The sequence below is a fragment of the Sus scrofa genome, chromosome 2 (genome assembly GCF_054392235.1).
Source record: "Sus scrofa isolate SSC_HxYL_T2T_F1_AM1 chromosome 2, Sscrofa_HxYL_maternal_Yorkshire_Landrace_v2.0, whole genome shotgun sequence".
Taxonomy (NCBI): domain Eukaryota; kingdom Metazoa; phylum Chordata; class Mammalia; order Artiodactyla; family Suidae; genus Sus; species Sus scrofa.
In genome coordinates, this window is record NC_139384.1 from 152,657,938 (window position 1) to 152,683,609 (window position 25,672).

At 37.3% G+C, this 25,672-nt stretch overlaps 1 protein-coding gene across 2 annotated transcripts in view; it reads left to right on the plus strand.

The window, feature by feature from the left end:
* ANKHD1 (ankyrin repeat and KH domain containing 1) overlaps nt 1–25,672 on the plus strand; it is a 131,180-nt gene that overhangs the window by 26,073 nt on the left and 79,435 nt on the right. For both annotated transcript variants that reach the window (NM_001444645.1, NM_001203267.2), the window contains 7 exon segments: nt 1,541–1,697; nt 3,080–3,227; nt 3,926–4,073; nt 6,873–7,106; nt 9,411–9,505; nt 19,370–19,607; nt 19,835–20,026. In NM_001444645.1, the coding sequence (NP_001431574.1) occupies nt 1,541–1,697; nt 3,080–3,227; nt 3,926–4,073; nt 6,873–7,106; nt 9,411–9,505; nt 19,370–19,607; nt 19,835–20,026 (1,212 nt within the window).

A 25,672-nucleotide genomic window follows, 5' to 3' on the forward strand; every position in this document is an offset into this window, starting at 1 on the left:
ACAGCCACAGCAATGTGGGATCCGTGCTGTGTCTGAGAACCACACTACAGCTTACCCACAGCTCAAGGCATCATCAAATCCTGGACCCCCTGAGCAATGCCAGGGATTGAACCCTCTTCCTAGTTGGATTCATTTCTGCTGCGCCACAATGGAAACTCCCTTTTTTTAATGTATCCTTGATAGAATTATCTTTTTTCTGGAGTTTCCTTGTGGTACAGCAGAAACGAATCCAACTAGGAACCATGAGGTTGCGGGTTTGATCCCTGGCCTTGCTCTGTGAGTTAAGGATCTGGCATTGCCATAAGCTGTGGTGTAGGTCGAAGATGTGGCTCGGATCTGGCATTACTGTGGCTCTGACGCAGGCCGGCAGCTACAGCTCCAATTAGACCCCTAGCCTGGGAACCTCCATATGCTGTGGGTGCAGCCATAAAAAAGACAAAAGACAAAAAAAGAAAAAAAAATTATCTTTTTTTCTGGGCAAATATATGATCATACTGTTGTAATTTTAGATAGCATCACAATATATTTTATATCTAATTGGACAGGTTTTCTCCTTTTTTTATTGTTGATTTATAAAATTTTATTGACCGTTTTTCTCTGATTTTCGGCAGTAATAAGTGGTGCTTTTATCCATGGAATTTTTTGTTACCATAGTCACTTATTCCTTACTGAATCTGGAGGAAAAGATTTATTGGCAAATTTTTTTTTTTTTTTTTTTGCTATTTCTTGGGCCGCTCCCATGGCATATGGAGGTTCCCAGGCTAGGGGCTTAATCGGAGCTGTAGCCACTGGCCTACGCCAGAGCCACAGCAACGCTGGATCTGAGCCGCGTCTGCAACCTACGCCACAGCTCACGGCAACGCCGGATCGTTAACCCACTGACCAATGGCAGGGACCGAACCCGCAACCTCATGGTTCCTAGTCGGATTCGTTAACCACTGCGCCACGATGGGAACTCCTTATTGGCAATTTAGACCTACCAGGTTGTGAGCTCTATAGGGACAGGAACTATGTCTTATTCCTTTTTGTCTCCCTAGTGTCTGGAACATCATAAGCACATAATAAGTACTAAATATGGGAATTAATTTATTTTAATTTGCAGTGTTGCCCTACAGAATTGTTCTAGATGGCTTTTCAACCAAAGGAGAAACTGTTGGAGTGTTTGTTGTTATATTACAGAATATCCCTTTCAGTACTACTGAAAATAGGATAGACAGTTATGATTCTGTACTAGAGATCATATGCTTTGACAGTATAATTTGATAGAAACCTTGTTCATTTGTTACGGTAAGCATGATATTAAGTAACAATTTTGAGGTAGGTAGAGGACACATTAGTATTATGTGCATTGTAAAGATGAAAAGACTAAAACAAGTAGTTAGTTGATGGCCCTTTGACGTTAGTGGCAAAATTGAAATTACTAGCCTTGCATATATAGACTGCCATTTTTGCCCTAGATAATAGTGTTTAGAAATGTAATTACAATTGACACATTTATCCTTTCTCTTTACCCACACTATCTAATTGACGAACACTGAAGGAATTGGCAAATTGTCAACTGCTGATGGTAAAGCCTTTGCAGATCCTGAGGTACTCCGAAGACTGACATCCTCAGTGAGTTGTGCACTGGATGAAGCTGCTGCTGCACTGACACGGATGAGAGCAGAAAACAGCCACAATGCAGGACAAGTAGACACGTATGTGTTTAATGACTTCTGCTGGGTATTTAATTCAATACCTGGTTTTCATTTCTAAGCAAGTTACTTATTCTAAAGGTTATAATAGTAAACTCTAAACTGACTGCCTGAGTAATAATAAATGAAATGGGTTGCTAATGCAATAATCTAGGTCCTGGAATTCTCTTGTGGTACAGCACATTAAGGATCCAAAAGAAAGAAAAAGAAAAAAAAAAAAATAATCTAGGTCATTGCTACTTGGATATGGTCCATGGACTTAGCAGCATCAGCAATACCTGAAAACTTCTTAAAAATGCAGAATTTTATTTTATTTTATTTTATTTTTTAATTTATTTTATTTATTTTTTTTTTGGTCTTTTTGCCATTTCTTGGGCCGCTCCCTCTGCATATGGAGATTCCCAGGCTAGGGGTCGAATCAGAGCTGTAGCCGCCGGCCTACGCTAACAGCCACAGCTACTCGGGATCCGAGCCGCGTCTGCAACCTACACCACAGCTCACGGCAGCGCCGGATCCTTAATCCACGGAGCAAGGCCGGGGGTTGAACCCGCAACCTCATGGTTCCTAGTCGGATTCGTTAACCACTGAGCCACGACGGGAACTCCAAAATGCAGAATTTTAGACCCCCACCTTAGATCTACTGAATTAAAATCTACGTTTTAACAAGAAATTTTGTTAGTCATTCTGTAGTAAAAATTTTTCTTAGATTTTCACCTTGTACTGTTACCAAATAAAATTTTGAGACAGGGTTTTATTCTAATTATTACATTAGTTTAAAAACTTGTGCATCTAATGCTTTATAAACTTTATTTAAAATTTAATATGATAAGGAGTTTCCTTGGTGTCACAGTGGCTTGGGCTGCAGCTATGGCATGGGTTTGATCCCTGGCCCTGCAACCACATGCTGCAGATGCCAAAAACAGTAAAATAAAATTAAATACAATATGTAGGGCATCTTGAAAGATAAAAATGACATCTATTTTCATATTCACTTACTGCCTTTCTGGCTTGATTCACATACATGAATAATCAGTATTCCAAACAAGATGTTCAGATAATTTTTTTCTTACTATATCAACGTTTTTCTTTTCCTTTTTTTCCGCTCTTTTGGCTGCACCCATGGCATATGAAAGCTCCCCCCTCCCCGTCAGGGATCAAATCCAAGCCTCACCTGCAACCTACACCACAGTTGTGGCAACACTGGATTCTTAACCCACTGCACCGGGCCAGGGTTTGAACCAGCAACCACAGAGACAAGTTGGATCATTAACCTACTGTGCCACAGAAGGAACTCCTCAACGTTTTTCTATGTCTGACTAACGATATATTTAATATAATTCATTATCATAGGCTCTTGAGTCTGTCTGTGTTGGTTTTGTTTTCAGTCGCAGTCTGGCAGAGGCTTGTTCAGATGGGGATGTGAATGCTGTTCGTAAATTGCTAGATGAAGGCAGAAGTGTAAATGAACACACGGAGGAAGGAGAAAGCCTGCTGTGTTTGGCGTGTTCGGCTGGGTATTATGAATTAGCACAAGTAAGCAGAAATAATCTTTAGTTGTCAAAATTGTGAAAGAGTTTTGATGTTTTATTTATTTTTGTCATTAATAAAAGAAATTGTAATTAGTAGCCAAGGTCTGTCTTTCTGGCAGTAGGTAAAATAAAGACTGATACATAATTAATTTTTGTTGCCTGTACATGCAACTGGGCATGGTCCATTTTGAATCCACTTACTTAAAAGTAGTCCTAATGAATACGGAACACATAGAAATAATAGTATCTTAAACTTGCCCTTAGAAATAATGTACAGCTATAATTAAAGATGTTGATTGATTTCATCTAGATTATCTCAGTTGTTATTCCCGTTAGAACAATATTGGGAAATAGCCGTGTGTTTACCAAATTAGTTTGTCTTGTGAGTATGATTTTGCTATTCTTTTGCTAGATTATCCCAAACGTAACACAAATCCTTTGACAGGAACAATTAATTATTATAATTGGATGGCTAATGTGATTACCTATGTTACTTAAAATTAATATATAATGGATAATATCTAACTTGGTATTTTGAGCAGTGAAAACTGACATATTTTCCCAAAAGGTGATTATTTTTTAATTTTCCTTACCTCCACTCTAGAGAATATCTTCCTAGATTCCATTTATTCTCTAGAAGTACCATTAATTCTTAAAATTGTAAGAATTGACAATTTCTCTCTGTATATGTGTGTTTTAAAGGTATTGCTTGCTATGCATGCTAATGTTGAAGACAGAGGGAATAAAGGAGATATAACCCCCCTAATGGCAGCATCCAGTGGAGGCTATTTAGATATTGTGAAATTATTACTTCTTCATGATGCAGATGTCAACTCCCAGTCTGCAACAGGTATGTAGAAAATGATGGGTTAATTTGAGGGAAATATATTGGTATAATTAATTATAACATGAGAGATAAAAATATTACATCTGGGGAAAACTGTTTGTAAACCTACAGAAAAATCATAGCCCTTTTAAATTAATTGATTTTATTTATTATTTTTTTGGCTCTGCCAGAGGAATATGGAAGTTCTCAGAACAGGGATTGACTTTAAGCCACACTTGTGACCTGTGCGGCAGCTATGGCAATGCTGGATTCTTTTTTTTTTTTTTAGTCTTTTTGTTTTTTTAGGGCTGTGCTCGTGGCATATGGAGGTTCCCAGGCTAGGGGTCCAATCAGAGCTGTAGCCACCGGCCTATGCCACGGTCACAGTAACAGCAACGCGGGTTCCGAGCCAGGTCTGCAACTTACACCACAGCTCACGGCGATGCTGAATCCTTAACCCACTGAGCCAGGCCAGGGATCCAACCACATCCTCATAGATGCTAGTTGGATTCGCTAACCGCTGTGCCATGACGGGAACCCCTAGATTCTTAACCCACTGTGCTGGGCTGGGGATTGAACCCATAGCACTGCAGGGAGAACACCAACTCCCTAACCTGCTAAACCACAGCAGAAACTCCTATAGCCCTTTTTGAGAATCTCTGAGTAAAATATGGATTAATTTGATGTCTTCAAATGTCTTTAAAATATGCTTAAATTCTATTTGGTCAAGATTGACTATTTTTTCTAGAGTTCTCCTGTGGTGCAGTGGGTTAAGGATCCCACATTGTAATTGCAGTGGCTTGAGTTGCTGTTGGAACAGCAGTTTGATTCCTGGCCCCAGAACTTCCACACACTGCAGGCATGGCCAATTAAAAAAAAAAAAAAAAAAAAGATTGACAGTTTTTCTGCTGCAGACAATTTCTTTTTTGCCACAATGATATATAATGTAAAAGGAGGCCAATTTATGAACTGTATCACTGACAATTCTTTTTCACATTTAAATACAACTTCCTTGTATAGATTAGCCTGAGAGTCAAAACCCTGTAAAATTTTTCATGTCAAGCCTGAGAATATATTTACTGATAAGATATTTGGTGGCAGCATGACAGCTACTCTAGCAAGGAAACTTTTTTTTGGTCTTTTTAGAGCCACACCCACAGCATATGGAGGTTTCCAGGCTAGGGGTTGAGTTGGAGCTGTAACTGCCAGCCTATGCCACGGCCACAGCAACACGGGATCTGAGCTGTGTCTGTAATCTATACCACAGCTCACAGCAAAGCTGAATCCTTAACCCACTGAGCGAGGCCAGGGATCAAACCTGCGTCCTCATGGATACTAGTCCGTTCATTAACCGTTGAGCCATGACGGGAACTCCAGGAATTTTTTGTTGTTGCTGTTTTTGGTTAAGCCCACCTGCCAGAACCAGAGCCATAAACGTGACAATGCCAGATCTTTAACCCACAGAACCATGAGGGAACTCCATTTTATTTTTATTTTTTTAGTTTTTGGGTCACCCGCGGAATATGGAAATTCTCAGGCTGGAGGTTGAATCAGAACTGTAGCTGCCAGCCTATGGCCAGCGCAGGATCCGAGGCATATCTGTGACCTACACCATAGTTCACGGCAATGCCAGATCCTTAACCCACTGAGCGAGGCCAGGGATCAAACCTGCGTCCTCATGGATACTGGTCAGATGTGTTTCTGCTAAGCCACAACAGTAACTCTACAGGAACTCATTTTTAAATCTAATTTTATTTATTAACTTATTTTGATTCTTATAAGCCTTTGTCATATGTCTTGAGTTACAGGTATACTTTTAGTAACGAGATTCCTTTGATTTAGGGAAGCATGCACATGGTGTAAAAAACAATTTAATAACAACATTGTAAATCAACTATACTTCAATAAAATCTAACAAAAAACATTAAAAGCACATCAATGTCCCATACCATTAAGTTGTGTTAAATGTAGCCTAGTTTTTTATTTTTATTTTTAAAGGATGCACCCGCAGCATATGGAAGTTCCTACACTAGGGTTCAAATCCGAGCTACAGCTGCCAGCCTGCAGCACAGTTTACAGCAATACTGGATCCTCAACCCACTGATCAAGGCCAGGGATTGAACCTGCATCCTCATGAATCCCAGTCGGCACGTTAACTGCTGAGCCACAAAGTGAACTCCTAGCCTAGTTTATTTTTAAAATAAGCACGACTGGAGTTCCCACTGTACAGTGCTGAGAGAAAAAGGTATAATTTTGAGTGGTACATTAGAATATTTTACATTAAAATATGTTGACTGCTTTTTTCAAGATGGCACTTAGTCTTATTTTATAAGCTAAGATAATGTGAAGAGAGGTGAATTGGTCTATTTATTTATTTATTTTGTCTTTTTGCCTTTTCTAGGGCCACTCCCGCGGCATATGGAGGTTCCCAGGCTGGGGGTTGAATCGGAACTGTAGTCACTGGCCTATGCCACAGCCACAGCAATGCGGGATCCGAGCGGCGTCTGCAACCTACACCACAGTTCACGGCAACGCCGAATCCTTAACCCACTGAGCAAGGCCAGGGATCGAACCCACAACCTCATGGTTCCTAGTCGGATTTGTTAACCACTGAGCCATGATGGGAACTCCTAATTAGTCTATTTATAATAAACTTTTTAACTGATAAAAAAAGAAATTAAGATGATGCTTCTAACCAGTACAATGAATAAACTTTAGATGGTAATTCTAGTGGTTTATGTAAGGTAATTGAAGAGATAGAACTGGAGCAGTAGTATAATCATCGGTTTTATCATAATTTTATATTTATTTTTTCTTCATTAGGAAATACTGCACTAACTTATGCCTGTGCTGGAGGATTTGTTGACATTGTGAAAGTGCTCCTTAATGAAGGTGCAAATATAGAAGATCATAATGAAAATGGGCACACCCCCTTAATGGAAGCAGCCAGTGCAGGTCATGTGGAAGTTGCAAGAGTTCTTCTAGATCACGGGGCAGGCATCAACACTCATTCTAACGAATTCAAAGAAAGTGCCCTTACACTTGCCTGCTACAAAGGTACTCTATAAATGTATGAATGTTTATAGGGTTTTTTCAATAGCAGTTTTTTGAATTTTTAAATATTTGAATATTAAGTATTTGAGCTAATTTTGTATTACTTATACTTTCCCTGTGCTATGAAATAATCTAGCTTCTAAGAGATTATATAGAAAGTCCATTTTAGCCTGTTTCTTAAAGTATAATTTCATAGTGTGTTTATTATTTTAATTCAAATTTATTCAGTTAGCTGGAAAGTCAACCAAAACTCTTAGCATAGATTTAGATGGTTTCCATTCTTTAATAACTTTTGTTTTATATGATTTTTCCAACCTTTATTTCAAAAATAATATGCACGCAGATAATAATCCACACTTGATAAAGAAAACCTGAAAAACACAGAATAGTGTAATTTTACAATAACATGTAATGCTACCATCTAAAGATTTAAAAAGCATGTAAATGATATTTTGGTATATTTACTTCTAATGTGTTTTTAAAGTATATTTAGAAACAAATATATATATACAGTTGACTTCTACAACAGGGATTTGAGCTGTGCAGGTTCACACTTATACGCAGACTTTCTTCCATAAATATGTAGTATAGTATCACACAGTCCGAACTTGGTTGGCTCTGTGGTCATGGAGGGCCCCCTATGAAGTTAAATGTAGATTTTTTTGCTGTACCCTAAAAACCCCCTGCATTATTCAAGGGTCAACTGTATATATACATTTTTTTAACTGAGCAGTCGTAATCTAACACTATTTTATAGTCTGCTTATTTTATTTAGCAGTACATCATGGACATCTCCCCATCTCAATAAATATTTTTGTAATAACAGGTTTTGATGGTCACATAATATTTCATTATTTCTGTTAGGAATAGATTTGGTTGCATATGTTGCAAAACCTGTAATAATAGTGATTTGAACTAAAGGAAGCATTTTCTCTTCTATACAAAACAATTCCAAGGGTAGGCCATCCAGAGCTAATAAGACAGTTCCATTGTTATCAAGGTCTCAGCATTCTGTTTTTCTGCTCCACCATCCTAGTATGTGGTTTCTATAATCAAAAATGATAGCTAGGGCTCCAGCAATCCATATTCTAGGAAGGATGCAGAGGGTAAGGGCAAAATGAGGAATGCCTTCCAATTTTAGTAAGCCCACCTTTAAGGAGTCTTCCTAGAAGTTCTGCCTTATAACTCCCTCTTACATCTCACTGGCCCCCTTAGCAGCAAGGGAGGCTGGAAAATGTAGTCTTTTAATTAAGCATGTTGCCACTGAGATGAAAAAGGGGTTCTGTTATTAAGGAAAAATGAGAGAATAGATATTGGGTAGGGAATTAACTAATCTCTGCCAAATACATCAAATGGATGCACCATAATTGCCTATTGTTGGACACTTGAATTGTTCCCAGTTTTTCACTATTATTAAAAACACTGTGATAACATCCTTGTGCAGACATTTTTGCCTAATCTCTGATTATTTCCTTAGGATAAATTCCTGGAAGTGGAATTGCTGGGTCAAAGGGTATGGACATTTTTAAGGCTTTTGATACATATTGCCAAATTGCCTTCTAGAAAGGTTGAACCAATTTACACTCCCACCAGCAGTGTTTGAGAGTGCCCTTTACCCCACCCTACACCCTCACCAACACTGGGTATTATCATTCTTCTTAATATTTGCCATTTTGATAGTAAAAAATGGTGTCTCATTTTAATTTGCATTTGTTTAGTAGGAAGGTTTAATATTTTTCTCATCAGTTCAATGTTCATTTTCATTTCTTTTTTAAATTACCATTTCATGTCCTTCATCCATTTTTCTACTGGAGTGTTTGTCTTTTTCTTACTGACTATTAAGACTTTTTATATATTAAATGTATCAAGAGGGTTGAAATTATTTTGAATGGAGTTTTCTGTGCCTGTTCATTGCCACAGTGAGTTTATGGTTATTATTTTAAAGCTTTATTTCTGAAAAATCGGACCCAGACATACTTTATCTGGCATTCTATTTGAGTTCATGTTTTGATTTATAGTTTAAATAGACTAAATCAAAGAATAAGTATTATATCTTTACTTAATTTGAATTAGTGTGCTTTGGACTAATTTAATCTTTAAAACCTAGATAAGACCTTGACAAGAGACTGCTTATTACTTTGAATTAGCTTTGTAAAACTGTCATTGATTTATTTAGTAAATGCAAAATAAATTTTCTTATAAATTTTTGTATAGACATCTGAAAGAAAAAGATTCGCCATTTTAATAGGTATTAAATTAGTTCTTTAGAAATATAGTTTTAAAATTTGTGTTCTTTTTTTTTTAAAGGTCATTTGGATATGGTTCGCTTTCTACTTGATGCTGGTGCAGATCAAGAGCACAAAACAGATGAGATGCACACTGCCTTAATGGAGGCTTGCATGGTAATTTTAAATTGCACTCATTTGAGATTTTTGGGGAAAAGGGGTCATATGTGTTAAGCCTTTGAGAATTTTTTTTAGAGAAATAATTTATGAGATTGTAAAGGTTTTGAAATTTTTGTACATTATGGAAGTATACCATGTTTTGTTTAGCTTTTGATACTAAATCTGTTAATGTGGGAAACTGTACAAAAAGGCAGGTTTGGCTGTATCATTTCCAACACACTGATGTACTTTAATTTTCTTCCTAACTTTTTCATTATGGTAAAATATACGTATGATGAAATTTACCATTGTTGACTGTTTTAAGTGTTTGTTTTTTTTTTAATTTCTTTTTGTCTTTTTGTCCTTTTTAGGGCTGCACCCGAAGCATATGGAAGTTCCCAGTCTAGGGGTCTAATCGGAGCTATAGCTGCTGGCCTACGCCACAGCCACAGCAATGCTAGATGTGAGCCGTGTCTGTGACCTACACCACAGCTCACAGCAACGCTGAGTCCTTAACCCACTGAGTGAGGCCAGGGATTGAACCCGCAACCTCATGGTTCCTAGTCGGATTCGTTTCTGCTGCGCCATGACGGGAACTCCAAGTGTTATTAAATAATGTTGTGCAACCATCACTGCCATCCATTTCTTTTAACTATTTTCATCTTATAAAACTGAAGCTCTCCATCCATTAAGTAGTAACTTTCCATTCCCCACTTCTCCTTCTTGGTGGTCACTATTCTACTTTCTCTCTCTGATTTCGACTATATTAAGTACCTCATATAAGTAGAATCATATAGTATTTGTCTTTTTGTGACTGGTTTATTTGTTATCATGATGTCCTCAGGTTCATCTGTATTGTAGCACACATCAGAATTTCCATCATTTAGGAGTTCCCATCATGGCGTAGCAGAAACGAATCTGACTAGGAACCAACCATGAGGTTGCAGGTTCAATCCTGGCCTCGCTCAGCAGGTTAGGGATCCCTTGTTACCGTGAGCTGTGATGTAGGTCACAGATACGGCTCGGATCTGGCGTTGCTGTCTCTGGCGTAGGCCAGCAGTTACAGCTCCGGTTAGACCCCTAGCCTGGGAACCTCCATGTGCCTCGGATGCAGCCCTAAAAAGACAAAAGACAAAAAAATAAAATAAAAGGAATTTCCTTCATTTTTTTTTTTTTTTTTAAGTCTACATGGTCTTTATTATATGTATACCATGTTTTGCTTATCCATTAGTCAATCCACTGATGGACACTCTGGTTGCCTCCATGCTTTGGCTGTTGTGAATATGAACATGAGTGTATAAATATGTTTGAGTCCTTGCTTTCAGTTCTGGGCATATACCCAGAAGTGAGATAGCTTAACCATACAGTAATTCTATTTTTAATGTTTTGAGGAAACACTACCATACTGTTTTCCACAGCAGTTGTAGCATTTTCATATTTCCACCAGTAATGTACTAGGGTTCCATTTTCCTCCACATCCTCACTAACATTTGTTATTTTCTGGTTGTTGTTTCCCTTGATAGCAGTCATCCTAATGTTTCTAGTTTTGATTTGCATTTCCCTCATTGTGCTTTTGATTTGCACATCCCTAGTGGTGTTAAGCATCTTTTCATGTGCTTGTTGGCCAATCGTATATCTTTTGGAGAAGTATCTATTCATATCCTTTGCCCATTCTTGAATTAGATTGCTTTTTATTAAAGGGGTTGACGAGTTTTTTATATATTTTGGATATTAATCTCTTATCAGATATATGATGTGCAAATATTTTCTCTCATTCTGTGGGTTGCCTTTTCACTCTGTTGATAGTATCCTTTTGTGCACGAAAGTTCTGTACTTAAGTCAAATTAGTCTTTTTTTGTTGTTGTTTTTGGTGATTTCATATCTAAGATATCATTGTCAGTTACAGCATCATGAAGTGTTTGTGTTCTATTTCCTTCTGAGTTTTATAGTTTTAGCTCTTATATTTAGTTCTTTAATCCAATTTGAGCTAATTTTTGTTTATGATATTAGGTAGGTATTCAGTTTTATTCTTTGCAGTTTCCCAGCATCAAGGTTGAAAAGACTGACTTTTCCCATTTGAATCATCTTGACACCCTTGCCAAAAATCATTTGACCATATGTACAAGGGTTTATTTCTGGGCCCTCTGTTCTGTTTCATTGGTCTATATGTCTGTCTTTAAGCCAGAACCACAAAGTTGTAATTATTGTTGCTTTGTATAAATTTTTATTTATTTATTTATTTTATTTTTTACTTTTTGGGGCCGTACCCGTGGCATATGGAAGTTCCCATGGGGGTCGAATCAGAGCTGCAGCTGCCAGCTTATGCCACAGCAACACCAGGTCAGAGCTGCATCTGTGACCTATACTGCAGCTCACAGCAACGCTGGATCCTTAACCCACTGAGTGAGGCCAGGGATCGAACCTGCATCTTCAAGGAAACTAGTTGGATTCGTTTCCACTGCACAGCAACAGGAATTTCCTTCTTATTTTTATTTATTTATTTATTTGTTTTGTATAAATTTTGACATCAAGAAGTTGAGTCCTCCAGCTTTATTCTTCTTTTTCAAGATTGTTTTGACTCTGTAAGGCTCCTTTACATTGCATATGAATTTTTTAAATTTTAATTAATTAATTAATTTTTCTTTTTAGAGCCACTCCTGTGGCATACAGAAGTTCCCAGGCCAGGGGTTGAATTGAAGCTACAGTTGTAGGCCTACTTCACAGCCACAGCCATGCCAGATCCAATCCTCATCTGTGACCTGCACCACAGCTCATGGTGACACCATATCCTTAACCCATTGAGCAGAGCCAGGTATCAAACCCATGTCCTCAGGGATACTAGTCAGGTTCGTTACAGCTGAGCCGTACGTGGAAACATGTACATATGAATTTTATTTTGTTTTTTATTTTATTTTAATTTTTAATTTTTTTTAAAGGGCTGCAGGTGCAGCATATTGAAGTTCCCAGGCTCTAGGTGTCAAATCGGAGCTGCAGCTGCCAGTTTACATCACAACCACAGCAACACAGGATCCACGCTGTGTCTCTGACCTACCCCACAGCTCACAGCAACACTGGATCCTTAATCCACTGAGCGGGCCAGGGATTGAATCCGCGTCCTCGTGCATTCTCGTCAGGTTTGTTATTGCTGAGCCACAACAGGAACTCTAGCCACAACAGGAACTACTGAATTTTAAGATGAGCCTTTCAATTTCTGTAAAAAACTCCTTTGGACTTGTGGTGGAGATCACGTTGAATCTGTGCATTGCTGACATCTTAACAATATTAGGTCATCCAGTTCATGAACATAGAGTGTTCATTTATGGAACATTTATAGAGCCTTTATTTATGGCGTTAATTTCTTTCAGCAATGATTTGTAGTTTCCATTGTATAAATATTTTGCTTCTTTTGTTAATTCCTAAGTATTTTTTTTCTTTTTGAGGCTATTATAAGTGGAATTGCTTTGGCGATATCCTTGACATATTGTTCATCAAAAAATGCATTGAGGGATTGCCATTGTGGCTCAGTGGAAACATATCTGCCTAGTATCCATGAGGATGCAGGTTCGATCCGTGGCCTTGCTCAGTGGGTTAAAGATCCGGCGTTGCAGTGAGCTGTGGTGTAGGTTGTAGACATGGCTCTGATCCCTCCTTGCTGTGGCTGTGGCATAGGCTGACAGCTGTAGCTCCGATTAGACCCATGGACTGGGAACTTCCATATGCCAGGAATATAACTCTAAAAAGCAAAACAACAACAACAACAACGAAAAAGCATTGAAATGCAACTGATTTTTGTCTGTTTGTATCCTGGTAGTCTGGTAGTGTGGTGAATTCACTTATTTTAACAATTTTGTGTGTGTAGTCTTCAGTATTTTCTACATAAAAGAGCATATCATCTGTGACCAGAGATAATTGTACTTCTTTTCTAATCTGGATGTCTTTTTTTCCTTTTTCTTGCCTAATTGCTCTGGTTGGAACTTCCAGTACTATGTTGAATGTAAGTGGTGACAGTGGGCATCCTTGCCTTGTCCTTGATTTTAGAGGAAAAGCTTTCAGTCTTTCGTCATTGAATACGATGTTCACTGTGGGTTTCTTATATGTGGCTTTTATTATGTTGAGATAGTATCCTTCTAGTCCTAGTTTGTTGAGGGTTTTTATTATGAAAGGGTTTTGAAATCTGTCAAATGCTTTTTTCTTTGTTTTTTCAATTTTAGTTTTAATTTTAATTTTTTTTTTTTTTGGTCTTTTTTTTTTAAGGGCTGCACCTGAGGCATATGGAAGTTCCCAGGTTGGGGTCTAATCGGAGCTGTAGCTGTTGGTCTACGCCACAACCGCAGAAACGCCAAATCCTAGCTGCGTCTGTGACCTATACCACAGCTCATGGCAACGCCGGATCCTTAACCCACTGAGTGAGGCCAGGGATCGAACCCATAACCTCATGGCTCCTGGTCGGATTCGTTTACGCTGCGCCACAATGGTACTCCCCAAATGCTTTTTTTTTAAATCAATGAAAATGGTCGTGTGGTTTTTTCCTCCTGATTTTGTTAATGTAGTGTATTACATTGATCAATTTTCATTTGTTGATCCATCTTTGAACTCCAGAAATAAATCCTACTTGGTCATGGTATATGATCCTTTTAATATGTTGCTGAATTCAGGTCACTAGTGTTTTGTATTTTTGCATCAGTATTCATGAAGAATATTGGTCTGTAGTTTTCTTCTGTAGTGTCTTTTGTCTCACTTTGGTATCAGGTTAATGCTGGCCTCATAGAATGAGTTTAAATGTATTCTCCCCTCTTTAATTTTTTGAGAAAACTGTGAGAAGGATTTGTGTTCATTCTTCTTTAAGTGTTTGGTAGAATTCGCCAGTGTAGCCATCGGGTCCTGGGGTTTTCTTTTTTTAGGAGACTTTACCACTGATTCAGTCTCCTTAGTTATTCAATTTATTGCTGTACAGTTGTTTATAGTACTCTTTTATAATCCTTTCTATTTCTGTTGTATTGGTAGTAATGTCCTCACTTTCCTTTTTGATTTTAGTAATTTGAGTCTTCTCTCTTTTTAGTACATCTAGCTTTGTTGATTTTGTTTATCTTTTCAAAGAACCAATTTTTGGTTCCATTGATGTTTCTTGTTTTTCTATTCCTTATTTTGTTTATCTCTACTCTAATCTTTATTATTTCCTTCTTTCTGCTAGTCTTGGGTTTATTCTTTTTTTTTAAATTAGTTTCTAGTTTTTAATTTCTTGGTTCTAAATTAATGATTGAGTATGCTTTTGGAAAAGGACAGTATCATGTAACACAAAAATAGTGTATTTGGCTTTAGAGATATTACTGATAAAACTAATTTTTTAGATAATAGACGTTTTTCTAAAGTTTTTGTAGCTTCATGTTAAAACCTTACAAAACATACTCTATGGATAACTTGTAAAGCATTTATTTGCTTATCAGAGTAACTTAGAATTAAATTTAATCGTCTAAGCATTTTGTATCAAAGAGAAATACTACCTTTAATGCTGTCAGCATAAAATCTTTAAGTTGGAAGCTTAGATCAGACTTTATTTTATAACTGTAAGAACTGAGAAACAAAGAAATTGGGTGATTTTGTCCCAAATCACGCAGTTATAGTTAGATAGCAGATGTTAGAGTCACCACAATCAGTTGTATAGATTGTGCAGTAGTATACGGTAGCCCTGCTTAAGTCTAGGTCTTCTTTTTTCAGCTGTTTTTGCCACTAATATTATTACACTGACTCTTATTTAAGCCAGATTTTAAAAATAGCAATATTTGCTAGAAAAATCATAGAAAAATGTTTGACAGTAAAAATGAAATATTTTGGGGAGTTCTCATTGTGGCTCAGTGGAAACGAATCTGACTAGTATCCATGAGTATGCAGGTTCAATCCCTGGCCTCACTCAGTGGGTCAGGGATCCAGCATTGCTGTGAGCTGTGGTGTAGTTTGCAAAGGTGGCTTGGATCCTGCATTGCTGTGGCTGTGGCGTAGGCTGGCAGCTGTAGCTCCAATTCAACCCCAGCCTAAGAACTTCCATGTGCTGCAGGTGCAGTCCTAAATTTAAAAAAAAGAAAAAAAGAAAAAGAAATATTTTACATATGCTGATAATTTTTTACTAACGGTTGCAAACATATTTAATTTAAATTTTCTATTCACAGCACACATTTTCAAAACAAACATGTTTCAAAGGATATTACTTAGCAAATGTATGCTTTTGTTGATGAATCAGTGCTGGATTCCAAAAACGTCTGTAACATATTTGGTTATAGATCAGTCCAGGAGTGATTTTTCTTCTGCTTTTATAAACACTTGGATATTATAGATATACTTCTATCTACAAAACATACATCAAATACAAAGAAATCAGAGTAATCTGAGTTTTTAAGACAAGTTTAATGATAAGAAAGTTACCTGGAAGTACAAATGTTTTTTTGAAATGTGATTACGTGCATTTTCACCTACTTTAATTCCTTTTTTGTTGTATGTTACTGCATAACACTCAAAACATGGTGGTTTAATACAATGGCCATTTATTATTTTTCATGATTCTGTGGGTTGATTGGGTGGTTATTTTGTTGTTCTCTTTCAATGTGTTTAGTTTTAAACATTTGAATGTTTGAAAATGTTTCTGTTGTCTCTCTGTTAATGATTTCTAGTTTGATTCCATTCTGATCAGAGAACTCATAGTATGATTTCAGTTCTTTAGTTTTTGAGGTTTGTCTTACAGTCAGGATAGGTATATTCTATATTGATAAAGATAGATATCAATATATATCTATATTGATAGAGATATAGATATCAATATCGGTGTATCAATATCGGTAACAATATAGATAATACATGGACATTTGAAAAGAATGTATATTCTGTTTTTGGTGGGTGGAGTGTTCTATAAAGTTAGTAAGTTCTTGTTGACAGATGATAGAGTTCTTCTACAGCCTTTCTGAATTTCTGTCTGGTTGTTCTAACAATGGTTGTGAGAGATTGTTGAAATCTCCACCTATACTTGTGAAATTTTCTGTTTCTTCTTTTAGTTGTTTCATTCCCTCACCCCCCCAACACACACACATTTTTGGAGCTCTTTTTTGGTACATAAACATTTTTGAAATTGCTATGTCTTGGAGTTCCCATTATGGCACAGTGAAAACGAATCTGACTAGTAACCATGAGGTTTCAGGTTCAATCCCTGGCCTCTCAGTGGGTTAAGAATCCGGCATTGCCATGAGCTGTGGTGTAGGTCGAAGATGTGGCTTGGATCCTGCGTTGCTGGAGCTGTGATGTAGGCCAGTAGCTGTAGCTCCAGTTGGACCCCTAGCCTGGGAACCTCCACATGCCTCAAGTGCGGCCCTAAAAAAAACGGAAGTTCTTATGTCTTTGTGAATTGACCCTTTTATCATTATATAAAGTCATTCTTTATATTTGATAATTTTCTTTGTTCTAAGGTCTTTTTTATCTGATGTTACTGTTGCTACTCCTGTTTTCCTTTGATTAAGTTTGCCTGATAAATGTTTTTATCCTTTTCTTTCAAACTGCCTATATCATTATACTGAAGTAGGGTTCCTGTAGACAGAGCATATATTTGGGTAATGTTTTATAATCCATTCTGCCAGTCTCTATTTGTTGATTTGTTTATGTCATTTACATTTAAGTAAAATTATTGATATAGTGTTTTTGTATACTGATTTTATATGAAATTTATTTTTTCATCCATTTTTTCAATTTTTTCTCTCTGTTTAATATATCTAGTAGTTATTTTGAAGTTCTTTTTTTCTAACTCCTATATTTGATTCATATCTGGGTCAGCTATTTTTTTTTTTTTTCCTTTTTTGTCTGCACCTGCAGCATATGAATATTCACATCTGGGGATCAAACCCACACTGCCATAGAGACAATTCAGGATCCCTAACCTGTTGCACCACAGCAGGAATGCTATCAAATTTTATTATTTTATATTTTGATGATCATTCCCTTTTTTCTTGCCTCTTAATATGTCTGGTAATTTTTTATAAGCCGTAGGCTTGCCATGTATTATCCCTTTTCAGGGCTCTGGATTATCATGTCCTTCTTTTAAGACTGTTTAATTCTGTTCCAGCATGCATTAAATTACCAGTGATTCACTCTGATCCTATTGAGGCTTAATTTCAGCATTACTTTTACTCCTAGGTCCTTACTCTTGGGTCCTAGAAATATTCACCCTCTGTTTAGACTATATTTTCTTAGGCTATGGTTTAGAAGATGCCAAAGAGAGAAAGAGTTCCCTTTTTTAAGTGGTCATAATCCTAGCCCTAGGTTGGTTGCTATTTAATGCTTCCAGTTGTTTTATGTATTTTCCCTATTTTTTATAGTTGTTTACGATAGAAGAGCAAGTCCAATACCAGCTACTGCTCAAAGGCTAAGACTAAAGTCTTAGAATTAAAAAAAAAAAATTCTGATAATGATATTAGACATTTAAGACTATTCTTTTTTATTTCTGATTCTTTTTTCCTTTGGCAGAAATAATATTGTTCATTAATATTAAAAAAGTGCTTAGGAGCTCCCACTGTGGTGCAATGGGATTATGGTGTCTTGGGAGCATTGGGACATGGGTTCAATCCCCCGCCTGGCACAGTGGGTAAAGGATCTGGTGTTGCCGCAGCTGTGGCGTAGGTCGTGACTCGGGGTTGGATATGATCCCTGGCCCAGGAGCTCCAAATGCCACAGGGCAGCCAGAAATGGAAAAAAAAAAGTGATTTTCCTCTCTTAAGAGAGGAGTACAATTCCTCTCTTAAGGATTGTACTCAAGATATGTTAGCATAATATATAAAGAATCTTCACAAATTTAAGTGAGTTCAAGCAAAACAACCTCTTGGGAGCCTGGAGGAGCTGGGTACCATAGTAGTTCCCTGATCTGTGAATACTCATAAATCCTTATTTTATTTTCGATTAGATTTTTATTTCAAACACCAAATAACCCAGGAATTTGGTTAAAATATATTTTATTTTACATATATTTGAAGCATTAGAAAAACTAAAATTCTAGCGTGAAGCCATTTGTTTTTGGCATCATGTCAAAAGTGATTACAGTTAGGCTAGTCATTTAGTTAAATGTAATAAAACTATGGGTGGATACCAAAATAAAGAATAGAGCATCTGTCTTTGTAAGCTGCAATAGGAGTTAAGACATGCATAAGATTTTGAGCTAAAGAATTTGAAACTTAAGACGTGTTTTTATGTTTGTAGAGGAGCATTAATACCTGCCATGAGACTGTTTTATTGTTAATTGCCTCACTATCTATGCAGATAGGCTCATGGTAAAAATTTTTATGAGTGAATAATATTTATTTTTACACCTTTGTAAAGTTCTTTGCCTCATTACAAGCTAGAAATGAGGAAAAATGTCGGGTAGTATCAGTCCACAGGGATTTACCTTGGTGATATAATCCCAAGTGGTAATGACTACATAGAATTTGTTGTTATTTTTGGCCAGTGTTTGTCTCATAAATAGATATAACACAGTTTCTGCACTTAAATATGACACCTAAGTTTGAGACTATAGCTGTATTTGACCTGACAGTAATATTCATAGTAATTATTTTGAGTTACTGTTGACTATGAGTATAAAAGTTTTTTGAACTTTAAACAATGTGGAATTCAAAATTATTTGGAATTGTAACTGTATTTTGGTTTGCTCAGAAGTGAGGTAAAATAATTTTTATGGAATTTTAATGACAGATATAAAATTATGCAGATGGGCATGATAATACATGTACGTCTAAACTGAATCACCTTTTATTTTCTTCCTGTCTTTCCTCAATTCTTGCCTTTCTTCTCCCACTTAAAAAACAAATCTCAAAACAAAAATTCCTTTCTTTTTGCTTTACTTCTGAAAATCTGCAGGACGGACATGTGGAAGTAGCACGTTTGCTTTTGGATAGTGGTGCTCAAGTGAATATGCCTGCAGATTCTTTTGAGTCTCCATTAACGCTGGCTGCCTGTGGTGGGCATGTTGAACTGGCAGCTCTCCTTATTGAAAGAGGAGCAAACCTCGAAGAAGTTAATGATGAGGGGTACACTCCCTTGATGGAAGCTGCTCGGGAAGGACATGAAGAAATGGTGGCACTACTCTTAGCACAAGGTAAAATCGTTTTCTTCTTAAATAAAAAATCAATTTCCTTTGGATGTTTTGTGTTGGTATCACTAAAGTTTATACAACAAAGATTATTTTTTTGCATAGATGATAAAATAAATTACCAACACCCTGGAAGGAATCCCAGAAGCAGAGATGAGAGAGAGATGATTATCACAATTCGGAACACTTAGGTCTTTTACAACTAGTTTTATCTATTTTTATGCTTTCCCCAGGAGCAAATATAAATGCCCAGACGGAAGAAACCCAAGAAACTGCTCTGACTCTGGCTTGCTGCGGAGGGTTTGCTGAAGTTGCAGACTTCCTGATTAAAGCAGGGGCTGACATAGAACTCGGCTGTTCCACACCGCTGATGGAAGCTTCTCAAGAGGGACACCTGGAGTTAGTTAAATACTTACTGGCTGCCGGTATGTGGCTTTAAAATGCCTTTTGACAAAACTTTTATATTACTTTCGTAACTTTAACAATTAAGCATAACTTTTTAATTTCTGCAAAAGTTGAAAGACAGCTCCAAAATTTAACCTCTCATCTTAGGCTTTTAAATGTCCAAAAATGTTTTTTTTTGTTTGTTTGTTTTCACCTTTTTTGTCTTTTTAGGGCCGCACCCGCGGCATATGGAGGTTCCCAGGCTAGGGGCCGAATCAGAGCTGTACCTGCTGGTCTATACCACAGCCACTCAACTCGGGATCTGAGACACATCTGTGACCTACACCACAGCACACAGCAACGCCAGATCCTTAACCCACTGAGGCCAGGGATTGAACCCATGTCCTCATGGATGCTAATCGGGTTCACTAACTGCTGAGCCATGACGGGAACTCCCAAAAATGTCATTTTTTAAAAAGTTTCTTTTTATTTCTAATGTTTGCTTAGTAACCATAAAGCTTCTCATTGACCTTCTCTTTCCAGTGAATGGTTTGTGGCTTCTGGAAAGAAGTTTGTTCCTTTGTCTTTTAATGAGAGGAGGTGGGGATAACATAGAGGTTATAATTTGATATCTTTAAGCCTGTTCATTTCTTGATATTTCTGGTTTCTCAAAAAGAAATCAAGAGTGAAAGAAGAAATAAGTGGGAAATTGGGAGGAGGGGGGCAGAAGCACTTAGTTTTAAAATAAATTGTGGGAGTGGTGCAGTGGAAATGAATCCGACTAGGAACTGTGAGGTCGTGGGTTCAATCCCTGGCTTCGCTCAGTGGGTAAAGGATCCGGCGTTGCCGTGAGCTGTGGTGCAGGTCGCAGACGTGGCTTGGATCTGGCGTGGCTGGGGCTGGGGCGTAGGCCAGCAGCAACAGCTCTGATTCGACCCCTAGCCTGGGAACCTCCATGTGTGGTAGGTGCAACGCTAAAAAGACAAAAGACAAAAATAAAATAAATTGTGATTTATGTATTGTTAAGCAATAGTAAGAAATAAGTATTTTTCCATAGAATAATTTTAGTTTTATATAGAACGAAGTAAGAATATACCAGAAAAATTTATCCAGATATGTATAAACCTTTATAGATTCTTTAGAAATAATATAAAATTTTTCCTTTTATCCGTTTCTAATAAATTGTTTAAAACTTGATATATAAAGAAATAAGTATGTAAAGGAAAATATTTAGCAAAACTTTATGCATCCTTTTTGGGCTTTCACTGTTCATATTAATTCGAATATAGCCGAGCCTCAGTTTTTCCTTTAAATTATTATTCAAATAATTTTGTAATCCAGATCATTAATGGTTTGGATACTTGTTTAGATTTGGGACCAATACACCAACATCCATACAGGCTGGCTTCTTCCCTGTCTCAAATACTGTAATTTGCTATAGTTTGTATTTGCATTATTCAGTTATTGTTCCCACAGAAGGAACTGTCCCATTCAAGAGTCTTTTACCAGTGCTTATAATTCTTCATTTTTCCCACCTCTCTCTAAATAGTCTTGGCATTAAGGGACTTTTAAAAGAAGGAATAAATAAATGTTTACTAAGAAATTATTAAATACCAGACATTCTGCTCAGTTCTTTTTGTTTTTTCTGCTAATTACCCCTGATCCTGTTGGTATAGTAGGAAATATCACACACATTTATAGGTATGGAAACTGATGTATAATCATGTTACATAACTTCCCTAAGTGAATCAAGCCAATAAGTTACAGAGCCAATATTCAAACTTAGAACTCCTGACATTGTTTTTTCTGTTGCATAACCACTGATTTTCATATTTAGCTACTTTTTCTAATTTGAACTACGTATTTTCCAGTACTATCTCAGGAGCTTGAGAATCAATCACTCTTTTCTGTGATCACTATCTTAAAATTTTTTTTCCAAATTTGAGTGTGATTTTTTTTTTTTTACATGAATTTCTTCTTACGGTGTAGCGCTGAAGAAGAATCCAATAGGTCTTTGAACACATTGCCTATACGATTTTTTAAAAATTCAAAACCTTTTTGTTATGACATTTTTTTCAAACATTTAAAAATATATAAAAGGGGAGTTCCTGCCGTGGCGCAGTGGTTAACGAATCCGACTAGGAACCATGAGGTTGCGGGTTCTGTCCCTGCCCTTGCTCAGTGGGTTAAGGATCCAGCGTTGCTGTGAGCTGTGGTGTAGGTTGCAGACGCAGCTCGGATCCCGCGTTGCTGTGGCTCTGACGTAGGCCAGTGGCTACAGCTCCAATTGGACCCCTAGCCTTGGAACCTCCATATGCCATGGGAGCAGCCCAAGAAATAGCAAAAAGACAAAAATAAATAAATAAATAAATAAAATAAAATAAAAATAAAAATATATAAAAATCCTGGAATTCCTTGGTGGCCTAGGGGCTGTTGTCACTGCTGTGGCCGAGTTCAATCCTGGGCATGGGAACTTCTGCATGCACAGGACACAGATGCAAAAAAAAAATACAATGAGTCCTAAGGACTTACCACCCAGCTGTAAGAATCTCATTTGACCTATATTTCCCTATATTCCCCACTTAATTTTTATACAGTTTATTAAAAAATAATTAAACATTTAAAAATTTATTCGGATATGTGTATTTTATATACACATATATATTTTTGTGTGTTTTCAGGGCTTCATCTGTGGTACATGGAGGTTCCCAGGCTAGGGATAGAATTGGAGCTGTAGCTCCTGGCCTACACCACAGCCACAGCAACACCAAATCTGAGCCAAGCCTGCTACCTATACCACAGCTCATGGCAACACCAGATCCTTAACATACTGAGCGAGGCCAGGGATCGAACTCACATCTTCGTGGATACTAGTCAGATTCATTTCCACTGAGCTACGACGGGAACTGTATGTATTATTTTGCTTTTTAGCGCCACACCCATGGCATATGGAAGTTTCCGGGCTGGGGGTGGAATCGGAGCTGCAGCTGCTGGCCTAGGCCACAGCCACAGAAACAAGGGATCTGAGCTGTGTCTGCAACCTACACCAGAGCTTATGGCAACGCCAGATCCTTAACCCATTCAACAAGGCCTGGGATCAAACCCACATCCTCATGGATACTAGTCAGATTCATTACTGCTGAGCCACAATGGAAACTCCCAAGATATAATTGACATACATTATATTTGTTTTATATGCACAACATAATGATTTGTTATTTGTATATATTGTGAAATTATCACTCAAGTCTAGCTAACATCCGTCACCACACAGTTATACATTTTTTAAATTTGAAAATAAATTATTTTAAAAATAAAATTTATAAATTATTGATAAATATTTTAATATCTGTCTCTAAAAGAAAATCTCTTTAAAAAGTAACCATGGGGGAGTTCCCATCAGTGGTTAACAAATCCGACTAGGAACCACGAGGTTGCAGGTTTGATCCCTGGCCTCGCTCAGTGGGCTAAGGATCCAGCGTTGCCATGAGCTGTGGTGTAGGTCACAGACGCAGCTGGGATCCCACATTGCTGCAGCTGTGGCGTAGGCCGGCAGCTACAGCTCAGATTAGACCCCTAGTCTGGGAAGCTCCATATGCTGCGGGTGCAGCCCTCAAAAGACAAAAAGAAAAAAAAAAGTAACCATGGGTAGTTCCTCTTGTGGCTCAACGGTAACAAACCTGACTGGTATCTATGAGGATTTGGGTTTGATTATTGGCCTTGCTCAGTGGGTTAAGGATCCAGCTTGTGGCGAGCTATGGTGTAGTTTGCAAACATGGCTCAGATCCCACGTTGCTGTGGCTGCGGTGTAGGCCGGCAGGTACAGCTCCAGTTCAACCCCTAGCCTGTGAACTTTCATATGGTGTGGGTGTGGCCCTAAAAGAGACAAAAAAAAAAAGAAAAAGAAAAAGAAACCATGATAACATTTTCTTGGAGTTCCCGTCGTGGTGCAGTAGTTAAGGAATCCGACTAGGAACCATGAGGTTGCAGGTTTGATCCCTGGCCTTGCTCAGTGGGTTAAGGATCCAGCATTGCCACGAGCTGTGGTGTAGGCCTGCTGCTACAGCTCCAATTCGACCCCTAGCTTGGGAATCTCCATATGCTGCGGGAGCTGCCCAAGAAATGGCAAAAAGACCAAAAAAAAATTTTTTTTTTCTTAGCTAAATTTTTAAATTAATAATTCCATAGTGTCATTAAATAGCCAGTCAGTTTTCATATTTTCCTGATAGTCTTATAACTGGGTATGTGCATATCTAATCCCTTTTTCAAATTAGGATTCAAATAAGATTCATACAATAAGTATATATCAATGCATCCCTTAAATACCATTTAATTTTTTGGCTCCTTTTCCATCATTCTTTTCTCTTCCTGTGTAAGTTTTTGTTGAAGACCTGAAATATTTATCCTTTAGGTTTCCCAGAGTATGGATGTTGCTAACTGCATCACCACAATTTCATTTAACTTGTTTTTCTGTCCCTTGGATTTTCCATAAAGTAGTACTTAGATCTAGAGACTTGACTGAGTTCAGTAGGATGTATGTTTTGTTTTTAAAAGTACTTCATTAGTAGTATTTGTGTATTTTTTCAGGAGGTGGTAAGTGTCTGATTGTCTCTTTTTTGGGTAATATTATTAGGCATTGATGATTATTGCTTAGAGCCATTAATTCATTAGAGGTTGCAAAGTGGTAATATTCTAAATTCTCTTATTCCTTCCTTGTTTATTAAGAATTGATTATAAAGAGAAACTTCCTGAGTTCCCATATAGTCCACCTAGTTAAGGACCCAGTGTTGTCACTGCTGCGGCACACGTCGCTGATGTGCCACAGGTTCAATCCCTGGCCCGGGAACTTCCACATGCCATAATTGCAGCCAAAAAGAAAAAAGAGAAACTTCCCCATATCAACTCTTTGATTACTCTTAGGTATAAATTATTTAGGAATAGTAATATAAATGTTTGATTTTTTTCCCCCTTAGTCATCTCCCTCGCCCCTGCAAATAATGAAGTGGTCCCTTATTATCCTTCATTGATGAGCAATGAAGTGTTTTTTTGGTTTTGATTTAAACATCATTTTGAACTTTTAGATTTAAACATAAATATGGTGGCTATTACTCCTCATTCTTTTTGATATAAAAATTGCTGAAAGATGGGACAGTTTCACTATCTTTGGTCAGTAAGTTTAGCTCCTAAATCCTTTGGGTGTGACCTCATTATAGTCTCTTAATAGTTTCCTTGCTTTCTAACATAGCAGGGAGTTTCAGGCCCATCTTATACAGATTCGGCCTCAATCTTGGAGTCAATTATTTCTCTAAGAAGCCCTAATTCCATTTAGTAGGATATGTTACTTAGAGATCACAGTCTAAGCTGGAAATGCTATTTCTGCTTGGTCTTTCATTCTCTTTAGGCCTTTTTAGTTGATTAGAGTTAGGAATTATTTTCCTTACAGATAAAAATGCAACATGAATTCATGCCAATTCTGATAATTCAGAACCATATGATTTTACTTAACCTCAGCAATCTTTTATCTGTATTTTCTCTCAGCCATGCCCAGATTTTCACCCACCAAAGGATTATCACAGTAGCCATAGAACTGGTTCAGAATAGACACGAAAACTATCACCGTTATGATTTCTGAAAACTGATGGTTTTTGTTTTAGCTCTTTTATTTCTTAGGCTATATCTTAGTAGGA